This window comes from Tiliqua scincoides, chromosome 5 (assembly GCF_035046505.1).
Source record: "Tiliqua scincoides isolate rTilSci1 chromosome 5, rTilSci1.hap2, whole genome shotgun sequence".
Lineage (NCBI taxonomy): Eukaryota > Metazoa > Chordata > Lepidosauria > Squamata > Scincidae > Tiliqua > Tiliqua scincoides.
Genome location: NC_089825.1, coordinates 73,673,104 through 73,687,255, shown reverse-complemented (window position 1 = coordinate 73,687,255; position 14,152 = coordinate 73,673,104). Strand labels below are relative to the sequence as shown.

The 14,152-nt window shown below is 41.1% G+C and overlaps 1 protein-coding gene across 7 annotated transcripts in view; it reads left to right on the top strand.

Moving 5' to 3' along the window:
* SLC20A2 (solute carrier family 20 member 2) overlaps nt 1–8,683 on the top strand; it is an 83,924-nt gene extending 75,241 nt beyond the window's left edge. For all 7 annotated transcript variants that reach the window (XM_066627111.1, XM_066627109.1, XM_066627113.1 and 4 more), the window contains 3 exons: nt 404–589; nt 1,198–1,282; nt 6,023–8,683. In XM_066627111.1, coding sequence (XP_066483208.1) covers nt 404–589; nt 1,198–1,282; nt 6,023–6,187 — 436 coding nt within the window. In that variant the 3' untranslated portion in view covers nt 6,188–8,683. The remainder of the gene's footprint in view (nt 1–403; nt 590–1,197; nt 1,283–6,022) is intronic.
* The last annotated feature ends 5,469 nt before the right edge of the window (nt 8,684–14,152 follow it).

Sequence of the window (14,152 nt, the reverse complement as noted above, 5' to 3'; positions counted from 1 at the left end):
AGACATTAGGTAATTCAAGGTAGAGTGCAAACACATCTTATGTGTTAACCATGATTAAAAGAGAAGGCAATGGGATCATACACTCCCTTCTCTAAGCCCATTTTGGTATGCAGTGTGCCTCCACTTCCCACTTTAACCATAGTAGAACCTTAACCTATGGTAAAAATACAAAAAACTGTAGATGAGATTACAGAGAATACAGCATCAGTACAAAGCTTTATTAAAGATGTAATTTCGAGGCCCTCTTCTTGGAATGTAAGTTGGGAGTTGATTAGAAGACGGGGGAGACTGGTGGGAAGGGGCACAAAACTAAAGGTCTTTTTTGTACATACAACTGTCATTGTTATCAGTAGGAATCCAGTAAAGGATTTGCTAAGTCTAGTGTATATATTTTGTTTTTCAGCAATGCTATTGGCCCCTTGGTTGCCCTCTGGCTTATTTATGAACAGGGTGGTGTGATGCAAGAAGCTAGTACTCCTGTTTGGTTGCTGCTATATGGAGGTGTTGGCATCTGTGTGGGCCTTTGGGTATGGGGGCGAAGAGTGATCCAAACAATGGGAAAAGACCTCACACCCATCACACCATCCAGGTAGGTGCATGTATACTGGGTTTGGTTGCTCCAGCACCTAATGTTGTCTGTTTTGAGAAATTCTGCTGTAGTGGCTGCTTATGTTCTGAATAATTTTGTTTTACATTAATGTGATGTGTTTTGAATGCTCAGGTCTGGTTGAGCAGAATTATCTGCCAATGTCACAAGTAGCATAAAAATAAGAAAATGGCAAAAATCAAAGTAGTTTCCATGTATTTTCAAATAACTCTAAAACGGATCTATGATTTTCATTTGCTTTTAATGCATGCTAGACTTCTGCCATTAACCTAATTACTAATTAAACATGGTTTTTTGGAATATAGAATAGACTGTCAGAAGCTGTGAACTGCTCAGCTAATTAATTTAGTGGTGTGTGTGTGTGTGTATGTGTGTCCACGCATGTGCACATAGACACATACAGCTTCTGTTGTTCAGCAGCAACTTGTTCTCTTATTGTAACACAATGACCAAAAATCTGCTGGAGGGAACCAGTTGGAGAATATTATTGCTGGTAAGACTTTGGCATGTTGCATGGTGTCGGCCCAGACCGATTAGACTAAAAAGAAAAAAAAGAGTGACTGTGAAGTGTTTTCTTATGCTTCCTGCAGTGGATTCACTATTGAGTTGGCTTCGGCGTTCACAGTTGTGATAGCTTCCAATGTTGGACTTCCTGTCAGTACTACACACTGCAAGGTATGCCTTTGCCATGTGCCTGCAGCCAGGCTGGTCTGGATTACTTGTTTTTTTAACTCTGCAGTCAGATCAGTTTATAGTGGCATGGTACCGCAATAGGGAAATTTAGGACCAACTACTTATAAAATACATGAATGGGCAGGTCTTATATTCTCTTCTTAAATGTTGCATCTCTTTCATATACTATAGTACTGAAAGTTTTATAACAGACATCAACACTGGATTCTGCAGAGTTTTATATATTTCATTTTTTTCTGTGCATTTTACTGTTTTTCATATATATTTTACATCCTTTTAAGCACTCCATTTATTTGGAGGGAAAGGTGGGATATAAATCATTTAAATAATAAACAAAATGAAGTTAGTTAGTCAAATAGGCCAAGGCAGAACCTGTTAATTTCAATGACTCTTCCCCGCCATTTCCTGACTGCAAAATTTTCATGTCATGTAATCGCACAACAAAGTCCAGAAAAACTATGGCCCTAGTCCAAACAAAAATTCTGATAATAGAACAGTGGTTCTCAAATGTTTAGCACAGGGACCCACTTTTTAGAATGAGAATCTGTCAGGACCCACCGGAAGTGATGTCATCGAGCAGGAAAATTTTTTAACTATCCTAGTCTGCAGTCCTACTCACACTTACCCAAGAATAAGTCCAATTTACTATCATTGTTAAAAGCATACACATAGTAGCCTGTTAAAAGTACAGGTCACCCAAATGCAGTCACATGCCATGGTAGCATTAAGTCTAATATTAAATATTAAATAAAATATTGAAGTGAATGGGGACCCACCTGAAATTGGCTCATGACCCACCTAGTGGGTCCCGACCCACAGTTTGAGAAACACTGTAGTAGACCTCTGCATAAACATGATGTTAGTATAATGGGTCAAGATATTTTGATACCTGAAGCAGGAAATCCTGCTTCTCACAAATCCTGATACTCACAAATGGTGGTAAAAATTAACAGGTCACATATATAAATGATATCTATCTATATCTTATACTGTCCTTGAACAATACCCTGGACTCTGCTGCCTCACCCTATGTAACAGGAGGGTCAACCCTGTTTGGTAGTTTTTCCTCTGGTCATGCCACATAAACTTTTGATCTGCTGCATCCTTCTTTGTCTGGAGGTTCTGGCACCTTTCATCCTTTACTCTTCCACTCTCCTGGTGAATGCATGGCATGGGATTTCCTCTGTATCACTTTTTATGCTACAAAATCTCCATCTGTCTCTTTTTATTTCTTCACAGTGGATTTTGCATTGAAGTAATGTGTGCGCTAACCGTACTTGTTGCCTCAAATGTGGGCATTCCAATAAGCTCCACTCATTGCAAGGTATTGGAGTTTGCAGTGGTCATGCCAATTAAACATATGCTCAGATATCTTAGGAACAGAAAGCAACAAATCACAAGTGCCAATTCTTTTTCCATTTTGCCTTCATGATGTAATACATCAAGCAGTTAAAAAAAAACAAAATATGAAATTCTGACTTACTTTCAAAAATATTTCTGGAAAAATGGGAGCTGTGAATATTCCCCAAATGTTAGGATATTGAAAGATTTTAATAGTATTATTAGTATAGAAGTAGTATGTATAGCTTTTTATTTTTGCTGCTACTTACAAGCCACATTGTAGTATTCATTGGGTAGTCCATTTAACAAAGCCATCTTAGCTTAATTAGCACCCTTGCTTATGTGCATTAAACTTCAGTATTTCTTTTGCATTCGCATACTTTTATCCTCCTGCCCTCCCCCCAAAAGATTTTGTGTTTCTCATGAGGGATATTAGTTGATTGTGGCTATTTGATATTAGAGAGCACAACCAGGTGCAATTGAATGAGAATTATCGAGAATGCTTGGTTCTGTATTTTGGTATCTGAAGGCAAATGGCATTTGATTTGAAGCCAATTAAAACACAGCTGTCACTTGAAACTCTACAGATTGTTATAGCTTTTCAGCTTTTAAATCTAACTGTCTAACCTATATTTCCAGCAAAACATAGTAATCTAAACTACATAATGTTTTGAAATCGGTAAACCTTTGTCAGGATTGCTGATGCCCTTTTAAAACTGAGAGAAGTTCCTAAAACAAAATATTACAAGTGCATTTATTAGAATCAATGTTTAATTAAAATTGTGTTTTTATGCTAGTTTATACCCATATTCTTCCTATTTATATCAGAACCCACTCTTAAACCCAATCTGCAGAGTGGAATCCTCTTAATTTTTTCACGTGTGTCCATCTTTTTCTCTTCCTCTTGTTCCTTTCTCAACACCTTTTTCCCCCCTTCTCTTTAAAAATAAAATAAATCCTAAACAACAAAATGAGAGTGCTGGTGATGCTACCCATCTGCTGGAGAAAGAAGGGAAGAGTCAGAGCAAGTAATGGGGCAGAAGGATGTTGTTAGAGACAACTCTGTAGTTAAGTGTCTTGAACCTATCAGTAAACTCCTTATCAGTCAAAATTTCAGACAGCTATTAATTGATAGGATACAAATTCAAATCATTCTTATTCAATACCATTTTGTTCATAGTTGGATTCCTCTAGCTTTTCTGAGCAGAGCCCAGGCTCCTCTGCAAGGAAGAATCTAGCTCACATTCAGTCCCCAGGAAGAGAATGTTGGTTATAAGAAGGACTGCCCTTATCAATTTCTGTCACATGCCTCTTGGTGCAAACTGAGAGAGCCCAAAGCAGACCATGACACTTAGGAGGAAAATAGAATTCAGCAGCTAGAAAAAATGTCAGTTTTTCATAGAAGATTAAATGACAATACATTATAGAAAAGAGCATTTTAGGACTGGAAAACAGTACCTGTTTGAACTAATCTGTGATGTGTTAGATCTTTGAGCTAACATGTAATGTTGGGTATCTTGCCTTCCTTCATGCAGAGATCAGCATCAGGCAAGCCCTAAAATGTCAGTAGTTAGAAAAAGAAAAATAATTGCTTAGAACAGTGGTTCTCAAACTTTGAGGGAGCTTTGCTCCTTCAGTAAGTCTTTGTGGGGGAGGGGCTAGGGCAGGGACATGATACCCAAGATTGTGTCACTAAGGGGGGGCGAGGGGGTGCTCTTGACATGTCAAGTAGGCAGGGCTGCCACAGGCTGCAGGAGGTGCAGGGAGCCTTGCACAGCCCTTGCAGCACTCCCCCGAGGCTCAGAACGTTCAGGAACGGCAGGAGCAAAGTACCTCCTGCAAAATGGAAGTGCCTTGTACCCGCTTTTTCTGAATGTTCCAAGCCTCGGGAGCGCTGCGAGGGCTGCGCAAGGCTCCTTGCACCTCCTGCAGCCTGCTGCAGCCCTGCCTAGCTAAGTTGAAAGCACCCCCGCCCCCCCATACAGATGCAATCCTGAGGATCACTTCCCTGCCTTTCCCCTTCTCCCACCCCTTAAAGGGACAGGGAACCTTTACACGAACTTGTGGGTCACGACCCACCAGTTTGAGAACTGCTGACTTAGAATATCTAGGGCCAAGCTAAATGTTGAATGGGAAAACCTTGAATCACCATGTAACCTTTGAAGTATTAGACCACACATGTAGATCAGAGCAGTGGCATGGTGAGTTGACTTTTTGAAGAAGAAAATTATGCAGGAATAAAATTATTACTAGATGTACAATGTCAAGTTCAACTCTCCTATAGTTCCTTTATTGAAGTATTATTGTGAGCCTTTCTGATGCATCTGAGACAGTGCAATTAAGCTGATTTCCAGCTTAATACCAAAATACTTGCCAGAGGAAGAGTTGAATCTCACTGATGCATGGGCTTGTCACTCAGCAAATGATTCTTGTGTCCTGTATTCTTTCCCAAAGCTGCATTCTCAAGCTGTCTATTCTACACTTACACAATCTTATCAACAACCTTATCAGCCTTATCTAACATACTATAGTCTGCCCCAGAATTAATTGGCACTTCTTTCACATTTCCACATTCCCATTTGTGTGTGGAAACACACGAAATTTCTTAATTGATTTCCTTATTTGTGGAAAGACTTGTTCACCTTTTCATCTAAAGAGAGCTGGTTTGATACAGCTGGTTAAGGATCACAGGCCTTAGACTAACAAGGAAAAAAAATCAAAACCAGAAGTAATTGCTATGGGATTGTTCTTAGCAAGGCACTTTCTAAATAACAGATGAATACAGTCCCCTGTCCCACTGTGTGACAGTCTTATACACAGTTCCATGCCAATAGGATGAAATTAAATGAAGCAGAAATTCAGATTTCTGCAGTGAACTGTTTTTAACTTTGTTTGTAATTCTGGGCATCAGCTGGCTGGTATTGGTTTTGTGATAAACAAGGGTCCACAAATACAGTCACTAGGTGGCCAGCCTTACCCATAAACCTTTCTGGGAACTTCCAACCACTAAATGCTCAGTACAAAGTAGATTTGCATTGCAGAGAACTTGGATAGGTGAGGTCTCTCACTTCGTGCCTGGCATTGATACAGAATTCATGGGTGAAATCAGTTTTACTTCATTCCAGACTTTGGAAACAGTTTCATTTGCTAGTTCTGAGTGTGTCCCAAGTCTGAGGGTGAAATGAAAGGACTGTCCCATCCCTTCTCCTGAATCCACTGTATGTGCCAAAGGTCTCAGCAACAGGTGGGATGGGATGTCAGTGGTGACCACAAATAATGGCTGGCTACCAAAGCAAACAAAACTTATGGACTCCTTGTTACTCACATCTATTTACACATATTAAGTTGTATTTAATTCTAATTTTTTTCTAAACTTTCAAGGTTGGTTCTGTGGTGGCAGTTGGCTGGATACGCTCCAAGAAGGCTGTTGATTGGCGTCTTTTCCGCAACATTTTTCTAGCCTGGTTTGTGACCGTCCCTGTGGCTGGCTTATTCAGTGCAGGCGTCATGGCAGTCATTATGTATGGTATTTTGCCATATGTCTGATTTTGTTGTTCCTTTTCTGGAAGGAAGGGAGTGCCTCCTTTTGAATAAAATAAATAAGATCTCTTCCTGGGAGTGCAGAGCTCCCATTTAAACCATACTGTAAAGCTAATTAGCAAGGATTCATCTGCAATAGCTAACATCTGCTGTACATAAATGTCATATTGGTGACATAACATGTGGTGCCGTTTTCTTACATATTAAAGAAATATATATATCTGCTTATAGTAGGTAACACTACCTTAAGTTATGTGAGGTGAAAATAATTGCCTAGAACTTATCTAGTAAAATTTGTACATACTGTATCATTTAGAAGCAATTTTTTAATCTTTTGAAAAGCAACATATTGACTGAGATGTGTATTTGTCAGTTAGATATATTGATGAAGCAAGATGTAAAATGAATAGGAGTCTTTTTTTAAAAGGTTGTTTAATGATATTGGAACAAAACAGTGCAGAAGTACTTTGGTAAAAAAAATTGGTTCATATCATACTGTTGTGTATAATATTGTATGAAAACTGCTTTTGTAAATATTCACAGAGCTGTAACTTTTTATTGGTGCATTTCCCTCATATATTTTGGATAAGAAAGTTTAGAAAGTACCAAAGAAGAAGGGGAATAGCTTGTCAGTATTATATTATATATATATATATTTGTGTACGTGTGCGCACGCATGGGTGCGTGTGTTGTGCTAATTCTCTCCCTAACCCCTTCCATAATGTTCTAATTAAAGTTTTTTTTAATCCATCAGCCACCCAGCAAAGCTAGAATAATATCACTCATGTTTTACTGTAACTAGCAAAGTATTGTGTCTTACAGTCTGTTGTATGTTGAATATTGTCCATGTAAGATTTTCTGTAAAAGTCCAACTTCATTAAGTGTTGAACCTGAAAATCTCTTTAAGTAATTTAAATATTTGTCACCCATCCTAAAAAAAGTCCAGCTTTGCTCCAGAACATCCATGTATTAGCAAGTTCAGAAGAAGGAAAATGAAGATTGAAATAGTTTTGCTTTCTTTCTCCCTTTGCTTCCAGTAAGTGTCAACTACATGCCATCTGCAGGATGGTAGTACTACATAGATTGGTGATATGCCCAGTACCCTAAAGAGGAGTATCTAAGATACTCTGGGAAATTTACCAACAGTCAAAGAGCAGTATACAAATGAATTTCTAAAACGGTTATTATGCAAAGGTTGTTTAAGGACCTTTGTAACCTAGGAGGAGCAACTGCAAGGGCCACTTCTGATCATCTTTAGTGTGAGATCTGCTGCAGCATGGCTCCTTCCTTTATCCCAGTGGTTCCCAAACTGGGAGCCATGGTTCCCTGGGGAGCACGGGAACCAGTCAGTGGAGTAACGAAATCCTTGCAAAAAAACCCAGCTGCCCTATACAATGTATAGGGGAGCGGGTATCCACAGATCCTGTATCGGTGGCTTCACTTAATCCTGGATGTAGGGGAGCCCCTGAACCCTCTGGAGGCTCTTCTGAATCCTGCAGAGGCCACACATATCCACCCATGGCTTTTGCAGAGCTTAGAATAGTCATTTAGGCAAAAAAAAATCACTTCTGGTTTTTCTGTAAAACCGGAAGTTACATTTTTTATGCCTTCAAAGGGCGTTATGAGGGCCGGGGAAGCCACTGAGGATGCCTCTGGTATCATGGTTTCAAGTATCTGTGTGGGGGTTTCTGCGGATTCCAGGGCACGCCTGTATATGATTGTAGCCCTAATGGGGCGCCGTGGCTAATGGCCCAGTATGCCAGTCGAAAAAGTTTGGGAACTGCCACTTTATCCCTTGGTCACATCAGAAGTCTGTGGCATCTTATGCCAACATTGATCCATTTCAGGACTACCATGGACTCCTCTGTTGTCACCTTGAGCTTGTGAATATTCCCAAGAACCTCTGGAAAGAGAACCACATTGCAGCAGGTCCTATATTGCTAAAGAGGCCCTAAGAAGGCAGTTATCCTTTTTGAAGAGGCATCTTGTTCCAGTCTTATGCACTTCAGCAAGACTGCACATGACATGAAAACACTTATTGTATGGGATTAAAGGTTCCTGACCCTAGAACTGCAATTTGCTGTACTTCTGTGGATATGCATCTGATGAGGTGTAACCCAATAGCATCAAACGGATAGTATTATACAGCAAGGGGCTGGCAGAATCCAGTTCTTACACAGCTATTGGGCGCAATCCTCTGGGAAGTTCTCCTACACAAGCTGCATTGACATTCATGTTCTTGCCGGACACCCACTCATTTTCATAAGGTGGTACAGGAGAACCTCCCAAAGAACTGTGTCCCCGTGGCTTTTAAAAACTCGGTACTATGATAGCATTCAGATTGGATTTACTGCCCTGGTCTTGAGAAAGGATTGCATGGATGATTTTGGGAACTGTTGAAATGCTGCTAAAACATTGATACATGAGCTTTCTTGGTACTTCATTGTGATTCTTTGTACTGGTCATTCATTCTAAATTTATAATAAAAAAAATTGCCCATAACAGTGTTCTGGTTGAGCGTTTTAATGCTAGGGGTCTGTGCTTTTATATTTACAACCAACCCAACTGCTGATGATTTAACACAAGACATTCTTTGCTACTTTGTATTTGTTATCCTTTTATTCTCCCTCTGTGTGAGCCCTTGTTCAGCAAACAAAACCGTGTATTTATTTCTCTTGGGACTGTTTGTCCCAGGATGCAGCTCCCCTTCTGAATTACGATGGCCTTCTTTTGGTGGGAATCCTGTAATAAGCATCTCATACATAAGGATGCAAATGAATGTGTTTCCAAGACAGCCACACTGCTGTCACAAAGGCAAAGGCCAGCCAAGGAAAAGCTTATTCCATCTTTAAATAATAAAACACTTATCACAATGCTAAGAGTGATTTTTGATTTTCAAACTCAAATGTAGTTTTCATATAATGTTGCTTTATAAGCTTTAGTACTTCTAGCCTTCTAATGACACAAATGCAGGAATATAAAGCCTTCCTTGAAACTTTTACAACAATCTAACCTGGTTTTTTTTCTACTTGCACACAAAAGGGCGTACTCATGAAGGAAGCAATTTGTTCCAGGTTGGAACACAGATCTTAAAACTTCTGGGCAGGTGGTAAAGAGTATCATTTTTGATCTACACCTAGATGGTTTCAGGAGAGCAAGTACTTTACTGTCTGAAAAGAAGTTATTGTAAATGTTTGAATTTTCAGCACACCTTAATTAAGTTCATTATGATTCCCAGCCTGTGGTACATTATTTGATTCTTCAAGAGATACGAAACACAGCAAAAGTTCAAATGCTATCTTGATTGTGTGTAAGGAAAAGTGCTCTGAATAATATAAGAAAATGATTATCATTTGCTTTTTTGAAAATGATGTTCATTTTGCTTTTTAATGGGATTACCAGTTATCCTCCTGTAGCCTTTGAATACACATCCACAAGTGTTTCCAGTTTGGATTGGATGTGTCGTGCTCTGGAGCAGGGGTCTCCAAACCCTGGCCCGGGGGCCAGATGCGGCCCACAGCAAGCCTCTTTCCAGCCCACAGCCAACCCCTTGTCTCCTGAAAGCCTCTGGCCCACTCAACAGAGCATGACCAGAACTGTGCTTTGATTGTGTCTGGAGGGTGTTCTGAGGGCCAGAGAGGTTGAATGAATGAGCCCATTCATTCATTTATTCACTCATCTAAGTTCCATCTCTAATTTATTTAATTAATTTAAATTTATTTTTTTTTCTGGCCCTCCACACCACGCCAGATATTTGACGTGGCCCTCTGGCCAAAAAGTTTGGAGACCCCTGCTCTGGAGCATGACTGCACAAAGCAAGAAAGAAGAGTTTTCTGTGGAGTAGGGAACAAAGATCTAGAGTTGGGGGTGATCCCTCTCAGATGCATTCATGGTTAAATTGCAAAAAATTGTATTTTAAAAGCATTTGTTGTAGGTTTTTTTTAATAACTTCTAAATAGACAGGCACACTTGAGGAAAATGTATAGGTCTAGAATTGGGGAGGGGAGCACTTGTAACAAGATCATTCCATAGAAAGGAGTTTCATCCAAATTGCTTTGTTTGCGGTCACTGTACAATCATCTAGTTTCACCAGTGCTCCTAAAAGACTATTGGTGAATGGAGGCCTACAGTTTGTACCCCAAATTTAACATTGGTGCATATGGGTGCACCAAATATAATATTGGAGCATATATAATTATAGCGGCTGTGGTGCAGGTTGGCACCAACGACATGGGCAAGTGTAGCGGGGAGGTCCTGGAGGCCAAATTTAGTCATGGAGCCCACCAGAGGACAGGTGACTGGATTTAATATTGTGCGGTACTCAGGACCTGGTTAGAGATGTAAATGTTACCGAGCCGTTGGGGAACAGTGATCATGCTGCGATCCGTTTCGACATGCATGTTGGGGGAAGAATACTGGGCAAATCTCTCACAAAAACCCTTGACTTCCGATGAGTGGACTTCCCTCAAATGAGGAGGCTGGTAAGAAGGAGGTTGAAAGGGAAGGTAAAAAGAGTCCAAGCTCTCCAGAGTGCATGGAGGCTGCTTAAAACAACAGTAATAGAGGCCCAGCGGAAGTGTATACTGCAAAGGAAGAAGGGTTATACTAAGTCCACGAGGGTGCCTGCATGGCTAACCAGCCAAGTTAGAGAGGCTGTAAAGGGCAAGGAAGCTTCCTTCTGTAAATGGAAGTCTTCCCCTAATGAAGCGAATAAAAAGGAACATCAACTGTGGCAAAAGAAATGTAAGAAGGTGATATGGGAGGCAAAGTGAGACTACGAGAAACGCATGGCCAGCAACATTAAGGGGAATAATAAAAGTTTCTTCAAATATGTTAGAAGCAGGAAACCCGCCAGAGAAGCGGTTGGCCCTCTGGATGGTGAGGGAGGGAAAGGGACTTAGAGATGGCAGAGAAATTAAATGAGTTCTTTGCATCTGTCTTCACAGCAGAAGACCTTGGGCAGATACCACTGCCCGAACGGCCCCTCCCGACCAAGGAATTAAGTCAAATAGAGGTTGAAAGAGAAGATGTTTCAGACCTCATTGATAAATTAAAGATCAATAAGTCACCGGGCCCTGATGGCATCCACCCAAGAGTTATTAAGGAATTGAAGAATGAAGTTGCAGATCTCTTGACTAAAATGTGCAACTTGTCCCTCAAAACAGCCACGGTGCCAGAGGATTGGAGGATAGCAAATGTCATACCAATCTTTAAAAAGGGAAAGAGGGGAGGACCCGGGAAACTATAGGCCGGTCAGCCTAACATCTATACCAGGTAAGATGGTGGAATGCCTCATCAAAGATAGAATCTCAAAACACATAGACGAACAGGCCTTGCTGAGGGAGAATCAGCATGGCTTCTGTAAGGGTAAGTCTTGCCTCACGAACCTTATAGTATTCTTTGAAAAAGTCAACAGGCATGTGGATGTGGGAGAACCCGTGGACATTATATATCTGGACTTTCAGAAGGTGTTTGACATGGTCCCTCACCAAAGGCTACTGAAAAAACTCCACAGTCAGGGAATTAGAGGGCAGGTCCTCTCCTGGATTGAGACCTGGTTGAAGACCAGGAAGCAGAGAGTGGGTGTCAATGGGCAATTTTCACAATGGAGAGAAGTGAAAAGCGGTGTGCCCCAAGGATCTGTCCTGGGACTGGTCCTTTTCAGCTTCTTCATAAATGACCTGGAGACAGGCTTGAGCAGTGAGGTGGCTACGTTTGCAGACAACACCAAACTTCCAAGTGGTGAAGACCAGAAGTGATTGTGAGGAGTTCCAGAAGGATCTCTTCAAACTGGCAGAATGGGCAGCAAAATGGCAGTTCAATGTAAGTAAGTGTAAAGTCATGCATATTGAGGCAAAAAATCAAAACACATATAGGCTGATGGGTTCTGAGCTGTCTGGGAGAGATCTTGGGGTGGTGGTGGACAGCTCAATGAAAGTGTCGACCCAATGTGCGGTGGCAGTAAAGAAGGCCAATTCTATCATTAGAAAAGGTATTGAGAACAAAATGGCTAATATTATAATGCCGTTGTACAAATCGATGGTAAGGCCACACCTGGAGTGTCCAGTTCTGGTCGCCACATCTCAAAAAGGACATAGTGGAAATAGAAAAGGTGCAAAAGAGAGCGACTAAGATGATTGCTGGGCTGGGGCACCGTCCTTATGAGGAAAGGCTACAGCGTTTTGCTTCTTGAGCCTAGAAAAGCCTGAGGGGGGACATGATTGAGACATACAAAATTATGCATGGGAAGGATAAAGTGGATAGAGAGATGCTCTTTACACTCTCACATAACACCAGAACCAGGGGACAGCCACTAAAATTGAGTGTGTGTGTCTGCGGTGGGGGGGTTAGGACAGACAAAAGAAAATATTTCTTTACTCAGCGTGTGGTCAGTCTGGAACTCCTTGCCGCAGGATGTGGTGATGGGATCTGGCCTGGATGCCTTTTAAAGGGGATTGGATAAGTTTCTGGAGGAAAAATCCATTATGGGTTACAAGCCATGATGTGTATGTGCAACCTCCTGATTTTAGAAATGGGCTATGTCAGAATGCCAGATGCAAGGGAGGGCACCAGGGTGCAGGTCTCTTGTTATCTGGTGTGCTCCCTGGGGCATTTGGTGGGCCGCTGTGAGGTACAGGAAGCTGGACTAGATGGGCCTATGGCCTGATCCAGTGGGGCTGTTCTTATATTCAAACTCCCTCTTTAAAAAAAAACTAGTTTTAGTCAAAATTATTATACAGATTTCAAGTTTGTTGGAGATAAGACCCTGCTAATGATTTTATTTTAGAACATATTAAAATATACATTTATGCCTTTCTGGTAGCCAGCAACAAATTTAAAATATATTCATAAAGCCAGAATAAAAACAGAATTATTAAAAAACAAAATATGGAAGGGTGAGTTAGGGTACTGTGTAAAATGTGTACAGTGTTAAGTACAGCATAAAATCAGGCAGAAGTTACTCTTGCGTTTGCCTGCCTCTCTCTAACACCCCCTCCCTCCCACACACACACCCAAGCGTGCACGCTGTCTCTCTCTCTCTCTCCCTCCCCCCCTTTCTGGGGCAATGTTCTGGGAAACCTCTTCAGTGGAAGCATCTCTCTTCACAAGGCCCTGCCTTCTTGGTCCATCAGCAGGTTTCTTCAGGCCAGAACAGTCAAGCTTCCCCACCATGTGCTGTGAGCTGGATGTGGCCCCCAGGCCGGGGCGTAGATACTTGTGCATTAGGAGAAAATCTTTCCTGTTATGAGGAGCACTTACCATTCCACACTGTTCCATGCTATCTTCCAATCCTGCCTTTACACAGTCACTCAGAGTTCACTCACAGTGAGAGTTCCAGCGAAGCAGTGCCACCACTGAAAATGCACTGTCCCAGCTTCCTTACCTGATACATCCTTTGCACTCAGAACAAAGCCCCCTCAGATGATCTTAAGGGGTGGACCAGATGATATGCAAGTAGGCGGTCCTTGGCATGAACTGGTCACAAATCATTAAGGGCTTTAAAGATTAATAATGGCATCTTGAATTGGGCTCAGAAATGAATGGGCAGCCAGTGTAGGTGTTGGAGCAGTGTTCCAACAGAATCAGACTACTGAATTCCAATCACCACACCTGACGCCACATTCTGCACCAATTTCAGTTTCCAAACTGTCTTCAATGGCAGTGCCACATAAGAGCCTGTTACAGTAATCTAATCTAGTTGTCACTAAAGCATAGACAGGTTTGATGAAACTATTGAAACATGAAAGAGGAGATTGCCATGATTCTTTTACCCTTAGCTGTAAATGCAGAAATGGCAAGCTTGCTTTTCTTAAATAGAAAGGTTTACTGTGTCTTCAGTTCCTAGCTTTTGCCTGCAAAGCAGGATTAATTTAGTATTGGTCATGACAGATATTTTTACTCCCAAGTAAAAAAATTTATTTCTCTTTAGAAATCAGGTGTTTGTGCATGCACATGTCAACTACTGATAGA